Source organism: Seriola lalandi, unplaced genomic scaffold, assembly GCF_002814215.2.
Source record: "Seriola lalandi dorsalis isolate HSWRI2012SDOR001 ecotype SW California unplaced genomic scaffold, Sedor1 jcf7180002054898, whole genome shotgun sequence".
In the NCBI taxonomy this organism is placed as follows: domain Eukaryota; kingdom Metazoa; phylum Chordata; class Actinopteri; order Carangiformes; family Carangidae; genus Seriola; species Seriola lalandi.
In genome coordinates this window covers 5,622,552-5,629,308 of record NW_019525450.1, presented here as the reverse complement: position 1 = coordinate 5,629,308, position 6,757 = coordinate 5,622,552, and the positions used below count along the sequence as shown (strand labels likewise).

General features: G+C 41.3%; 1 protein-coding gene across 2 annotated transcripts; it reads right to left on the bottom strand.

The window, feature by feature from the left end:
- Positions 1–363: 363 nt before the first annotated feature.
- On the bottom strand, positions 364–5,707 carry nod2 (nucleotide-binding oligomerization domain containing 2). 2 transcript variants are annotated; one of them, XM_023429648.2, is made up of 11 exons: positions 5,649–5,707; positions 4,866–5,465; positions 4,190–4,316; positions 2,139–3,918; positions 1,916–1,999; positions 1,740–1,823; positions 1,533–1,616; positions 1,371–1,454; positions 1,027–1,110; positions 809–892; positions 364–532 (listed from the first exon to the last, which is right to left on the bottom strand). In XM_023429648.2, the coding sequence occupies exons 2-11, from the start codon at positions 5,397–5,399 to the stop codon at positions 460–462; spliced, it is 3,018 nt and encodes a 1,005-aa protein (XP_023285416.1). In that variant the 5' UTR covers positions 5,400–5,465; positions 5,649–5,707; the 3' UTR covers positions 364–459. The 2 variants fall into 2 exon arrangements, with proteins under 2 accessions (XP_023285416.1, XP_023285415.1); XM_023429647.2 differs by lacking the exon at positions 5,649–5,707 and having other exon boundaries at positions 4,866–5,642.
- Positions 5,708–6,757: the final 1,050 nt, after the last annotated feature.

Here is a 6,757-nt window from a genome sequence, read left to right as displayed (position 1 = left end):
TTCCATTTTGCAGGTAGTTTAGGTAGAGCTACTTCCCATTGCTTCATATACTGCTGGGAGGTTTAATATATAATAATGTGTCATACATTTTAAGATAATCATACGTTGTGGGTTTGAATTTAGAAATTAGAAACTATAGCTGTCAGTTAAATGTATAATGTATATAAATAAATGTAGTAGTAGTAGTAGTAGTAGTAGTAGTGGTGGTGGTGTCAGTGATACTGGTGGTATGTGGTATGTGATCCCATCACTACCTACACCCACAAAAGAAACTAAAACAAAGGTGAATATATTTTGTGTCTTCAGATAAACCCTGAACAGCGGCATTTAGACCTGAGAAACTGTGATACACTTTATCAAACATATTTTACATTTCACATTTTAATATAAAATATTTTCTATAAGAAATACAAACAGTTTGTAAAACAATACATAGTTCTCAGTCAGCTTAATACAAAATCAGAAGATAAGTCTTGATTCACGTTGTTTCATCTCCTCTACCTCCTCCAAACTGAGCTCATTGTTTCTCAACCTGCAGTGTAAGAGGAAAAAACAAAATCAATCAATGACAATGTACAGCCAGTTTGGAAATGGAAAGGAAGTTTGAAGTTAAAATAACATTCTAGTATAGCCAGAATAGGAAGCCGTGTCAACAATCACTGTTTTCCTTGGCACTGAAACTAGCAGCATGACCATGCTCTGCCCCAAATGCATAATGCAAACAACCACCAAGAACATGCACTAACCACATAAGAAACAGTGGCAACCTTTGTATTTATGAGTATATGGCTCAGAGTACATTACTTACCATACTGATTTCACATGAGTATTGTGCTCTAGGGCTTGAATCAGACATTCCACTCCTGTTCTGGTTATGCAGTTCTCTGTCAACCTTTTACAGGAAATGAGAGGGTGGAGTGTAAAGCACTACTGTTCAGTGAGAGCTCAAATGTCAGATCAGCCATTCGGTTAATACAAATGTCATGTGCTTTGTCATTACAGTTACCAGTTGCCTCCAACACTTACCAAAGCTCTTCCAGTGACGTGCTGTTCTTGATAATGTTGGCGAGGGCACATGCTCCTGCACTCCCGACACCATTACCTACCAGGCTGCATAAAATGAGTTATACTAAAGTAAAGTATTCCACAATTGCAGGAAGATGTATTGCCAATAAGCAAAACATGCAGAGATGTATATCTGGCAACTTACAGAAACATATTGTACAACAGATATACACTGTATATACATTTGTGAACATTATGTAACCTCACACATAAGTGGGGCATATTTTAATACTTTTTTCATTTGTAAAATATTTTCCACACTGTCTTAAGTGTACATGAAAGCCAATATTTAAAGCAAACATTACCTTAGCCACAACAGAGATTTGCTGTTCTCTAGTGCACTGGCCAGGGCCTCTGCTCCTGCATCACCTATCTTATTGCCCCAAAGCCTGGGAATACAAAGAAACATTAGTAAATGGAAATGCACCACCAATAAGATGCATGGATGTCTGCAGGAATATTTTTACCCTAAATGCTGCATTGAATGGTTGGATTTCAGTCCCTCTGCCAGCTGCTTTGCTCCTTCTGCTGTTATATTATTGTTGCCTAGCCTGAAAGAAAATAGCCAAGCCTATTTGTTATTCCTTTCGAACCACACAGGCTCACATAGTTACTAGTGCAGGCCCATATTAGTGCCACATCTGATGACTGCTGAAAATACTCTATGTGCCGACCTTAGAGAGAGGAAATCTTGCCTGGTCTTCAGAAGATGAGAAAAGTGCTGTGTGCAAGCATCAGTTAGCTTGTTGTTGAAGAGCCTAGAGAGAAACAAAATGATTATGGAAGGTAAATGATCAAATATCATTTGTAACTTCATGATAGTCTTATTAATCATCTTCACAGTACATACGCAATTTTCCGGAAGTTGTCACACTGGATACCTTTAGCAATCAGTTTGCGGATGCCTTCATCTGTAATGTTGTTATTTCTGAGGCTGATAACAGCAAATTTAGGACACTTAAGTATAGTATAGAAAATACTATTAGGGGAAGTTTGTTCACTATAATGAAAAGATTGCTAAAGGTTAACAATGGAAAATAAATAATGGAATAACTTAAATTTGTCATACTCACTACAGGGAATCACAAATGTGCAGGCAGGGAAGAAGCTGCTCCACTCCAACATCGCCTACAGAGTTGTTGTCCAGCTGGATACCTACAGGGCTTCTTAGATGCTGGAGCACATAGGCTAATGCAGTGCACTCTACAGGACCTATGTTACAGTAGGTGAGTTTCAGGTGGTCCACTTCTAGCTTACTGATAGCATCTTGAGCAATTGTGCTCTCCTGCATCTCATAGATGCATTTGATAAGCCAGACAAAGCCTGGCATTGCATGCATGCTCTTTTTCTCGGCTGCTACAGGTTGAGGGATAGACTTAAAGTGTTTCTGCATGCCTTTGGACAGGCATCTCGAAACCTGTTTGACCTTCTTTTCCATCATAGCACTGGGGCAGCAGTGGATCCACAGGCTGCGATGGCGCTGGGACAGTAGTCCAGACACAAAGGTGGCAGTGATTTGCAGATTTGGTGTTTCAGCTGCTTTAACTCCCCCCTGTAGAACCTGCTCTCGTCGGTCAGTGGCGGGCAAGCAGGCCCTGAAGCAATTGCTGCTCAGACGTGTCTCTCTCATGTCCTGCAGCTCAAAGAGTTTAAGGATAGTTGAACGTTCAGTGTTACTCGACAAAATGATGTACAAAGCAGCAAAGAAACACTGCATGGTCACATGAAGGAATTCATAACATTTACTGTGGGTGCAGGACATATCTTTGCTTTGAATGAGAAAGCCCATGCTGATATCCTTCTCAGTTACACCACATGTCTCCAGGTCTGTACATGAGAAGATATAACAGGTGGTTCCTATCCCCTCAATGGCAAGCTTGCCTAGACGCAAGACTGTTTTTAGGTGCTCCTGAAGCCAACCTAACCCCATAGTGCTCTTTGGGATGCTTTGGTGTTGTAAAAAGTGCTGTAAGATCATCAGGTAAACATCTGTGATTGTTTGTAGACTGCCCTCTCCACAACCCAGCAGCTCCTTATGGCACTGTGAGACAATCCAACAGAGGACTGGACTATGGCACAGCCCAAGTAGAGCTGTGTTTGTCTGTAGTGACTCCAAAACCCTAACAGCCACAGTGGGGTCACTGTGATGCTTCCTCACAAAACAGTCAATCCCACTTGGGGTAAAACCTTTCAGGAGGACCTCTTTGCGAAGGTGTTTCTTCAACAAAGGCCCCACTGCCTCTGGACGACTAGTTATCACTTTCCACACCCCCTTCATTAGGGAACCTTGGATTAAGTTGAACAATAGTATGTGAACAGGTGCGCGCTGGGTGGGGCAGCAGAGCCTGTGCTCATCTGAAAAGCTCTGCTTGAGCTCATCCAGACCATCAAAAGTGAAGAGGATGAGATGTGGGTGGTCCAAGATGAACTGGAAGATCTCTTCCTGCTGCCTATCTGGCCAGCAGCAGTGCTGAAACAGCAACTCTTGGCAAGACAGTTCCCTGTGCTCTGAGTTCAGCCTGCGACAGCTGAATGGAAACAGAAACAGAAAGTCCTGGAGGGCTGCCCCCCGAGCCCAAAGCAAGTGCAGCCTCTGGAGTAGGGTGCTCTTTCCACTGCCCGCCTCCCCAGATACTAGCACTGTGTCAGCCTCCTTGTTCACTGTCCCCGCTGTACCAACTATGTCCTCCAGGCCCAAAGGTCCATGGACGTTAGCACTGTCATGAGCTAGTTCCAGCTCGCCTTCAGTGTAGATGTCATCCAAGGACATGTGGCCAGTCCCTCCATAAGTACTGAGAAAGCAGGACTGGGCAGACACAGAACTGCTCAGCTTCTTCTGATACTTTAAGAACTCTGTGACAGAAAGCGCACACATGAGATAAACTTCAATTGTACATAGCACTGCAAAATGATACATACTGTGCATTTGTATAGGTCTTACCACATTTTGAATGAGTCATCTCTGTGTACCACTACTAAATCTTCTATATTTTAGGCAAAGCACCCACAAGTTTAAACAAGTGCATCTCCTATAGGTTTAGGCTGCTGATAGATTCACGTAGTAATGATGTCTGTATATTTACATACCATAATAGTTTTCAATATGATTATGATAATGACATACCTTTTGGGGGAGTTAATTTCTCCTGGTTCAGTGGGGATCCAGATTCCTGCTTTTGCTGAATGTAATACAGGACCACCTTTGCCGCTGACTCGCCTTTTGATCGGACATGGTCAAGCAGACGCCTTGCCTGATTGACATGCGAATGACAACAGATTCATTATTATGGGAATAGTTTTTGAAATGTTCTTGCTGAGAGTTAGTAAAAAGATTGAGATGAAATATTAAGATAGTTTGGCTTAGCACAAAGACAGGAAATGCTGGGAAAAAGCAAGCCTTACCAGTCTGACTACCAGTGCCTCTAAAATTGACTAACCTTAAATCTAGACAGAGCCAGGCTAGCTGTTTTCCAAACTTAACTTAACATCCAGACATTCAATGACTACAATCCTTCATTCTGTTAAAATATATGGTGGAAAATGACCAAGATCTAAACAGTCCACTTTGACTGCTTCTGGTAGACTAACACGCTGATGCCTGCACAAAGGACATATGACACCATTGACAGGCAGCCAAATGAAACGGACCATTACCTTGATTAAAATGACAGATTTCTCTGTATAAAAATTGCTGGCAACATTTGTGATAATGTAAGTACACAACTCCAAATGTTTTTATACATTTCAATGCAAAAAAGTTACATATTATACCTTTAATATAAAGTGACTATGTACAGTACCTGCTGAGAGGGGGTGTGTACAGGAAGCTGCACTTCATTGCAGTCTTCTGAAGTGAAGTGTCCAGATACAACCAGAGCCTCGAGAACACCGTCAATGCAGCCTTGTAGCCTGTTGACAAGGCTCGGTCTCCGAGTCAGAAGACTCTCAGTATATGTGTTCTGAGATTCTTCTTTATTTTCTAGATTTAAACAGCATCCCGAGAAGGAGAGTGCAGCTTGGTGCCCTTCAGGCAGAACCTGTTTGAGAGCGGTAAGGAAGAGCTCACAGGTAGCCACACCTTTTGTATAAACCAGGTTGAGCAACTGTCTGGCATTGGTATACAGTGTTCTACCCGGTACTTGTATGTTCTGGTAGTCTTCCCACATAAGCTCCCCCTGGGCCAGCAATATATCCAAAACCCTTTCCAGATGTTCTGCTGACCCACTGCTGCACAGTGCATGGAGTATCTCTGTCCGTTGTTTCAGTACAAGCTCCTGGGCAAGCATGCTTTCAGACTGATGGCTTCCATATTCAGAGACATCCAACATGAACATCAGCTGCTTCTAGCATCACTTCGTCACGTCATTATGCTGCTACTACCAGTCTCACTCATATTGTACCTTTACATCAAATACAGTAAAATCAGTATCCTTAATTAAGAACATTGTAGCTTTTTTGTTATTCATTCACACACTGACCATTTTTGTGTTATTAGTGTTACACACTCATTTAAAACATTTACAAAAAAGAACAAGCTAACGCATCCAACACACAGTTAATGTCATGGTAAAATGATCACTCACGTCTCCACAGAGAGCTTTCTTCCCTCCTTCTGTCTTTTGCGCAGATACACTGCACTGCCTTACACTTTCCTCTTCCTCATTCCATAGCTGAAACCAAAACTTGTTCTGCTAACAAGTCCCTTCTGTAAAATGGAAACTAAATCCTGCCAGCAAATGACACTGTTGAAACCACGTGAACTAACTTCCCATGCACTGTAATACATTTGCATCACAAAAGGGAGTTTTTTGATATTCAAAGTTAAATATAGTTTGCAACATACCAGTGACTACTATTCACTGACATGCAATGGCATTTGCACATCTTCTTGCCTGAGGTTTTCAGGGTGAAGGCACAGCATCTAGAAATACAGTGATTGATTTTTTAAAAAGCAGAAGCTTTGAACAGAATTAGTTCATTTTTACATATTTACAAGAAATACCAGCAGAAATGTATTGATAGGGAAAACCGTTAAGTCCATGTTGGTAATTTCTTATTGGTTGCAATTTGCTCATACAACCACTTGATGGAACTGTTGCATAAATGAACCATTCTGGTTTGTTCAATAGGCTGGAACTTCTTTTATTTAGTTCCCTTTTCACACATTTCGTTATTCCTCTTTTTGTAACATTCCTTTATTTCTTCATCCTAACCACACCCCAGTATTTTCTTTTTGTACAACGTACAGTCAATTGTGGTTTTACTGGAATGATTACAAGCTGTTATGAGAGGTTCTTAAATGGTTTGTACGAAATAATCTGAAAATATGATCATCATAGTATGGTAATAATTCTACAGTGTTTCAATAGTGATAATATTGTTGCCACTAAGAACCTGCAGCTTAGCCAGTATACTGTGTATCTGATGTAAGCTTCATTGTAATTGCTTACTCCTCCTGCACTCTTTGATGTCAAGATAAAATAGGTGCAAGGCTGACTTATTGGACAGTCAGATGATTTATCATTACTGTTATTAAAGTTCCCTCCTGAGTACCATGATTTGTTTATTGTTCCTGTCAGAATTTCTGTCTCAGCCCTTTTTATTGGCCTCTTGTCGTACTCCATCCATGCACCAGATGTCCCCAGACAGTTTTCAGATCCACCTGTTCACCTGTTTCCCATTCCCAGTCACC

What these genes read in the sequence shown, in the direction of transcription:
- nod2 (XM_023429648.2), bottom strand. Translation starts at nt 5,399, where the DNA reads ATGTTCATGTTGGATGTCTCTGAATATGGAAGCCATCAGTCTGAAAGC. An exon ending in GAAATTAACTCCCCCAAAAG is followed by an intron (nt 3,919 to 4,189) that starts GTATGTCATTAT and finishes TTTCTGTCACAG; the next exon opens with AGTTCTTAAAGTATCAGAAG. An exon ending in CAAGATTTCCTCTCTCTAAG is followed by an intron (nt 1,617 to 1,739) that starts GTCGGCACATAG and finishes ATTTTCTTTCAG; the next exon opens with GCTAGGCAACAATAATATAA.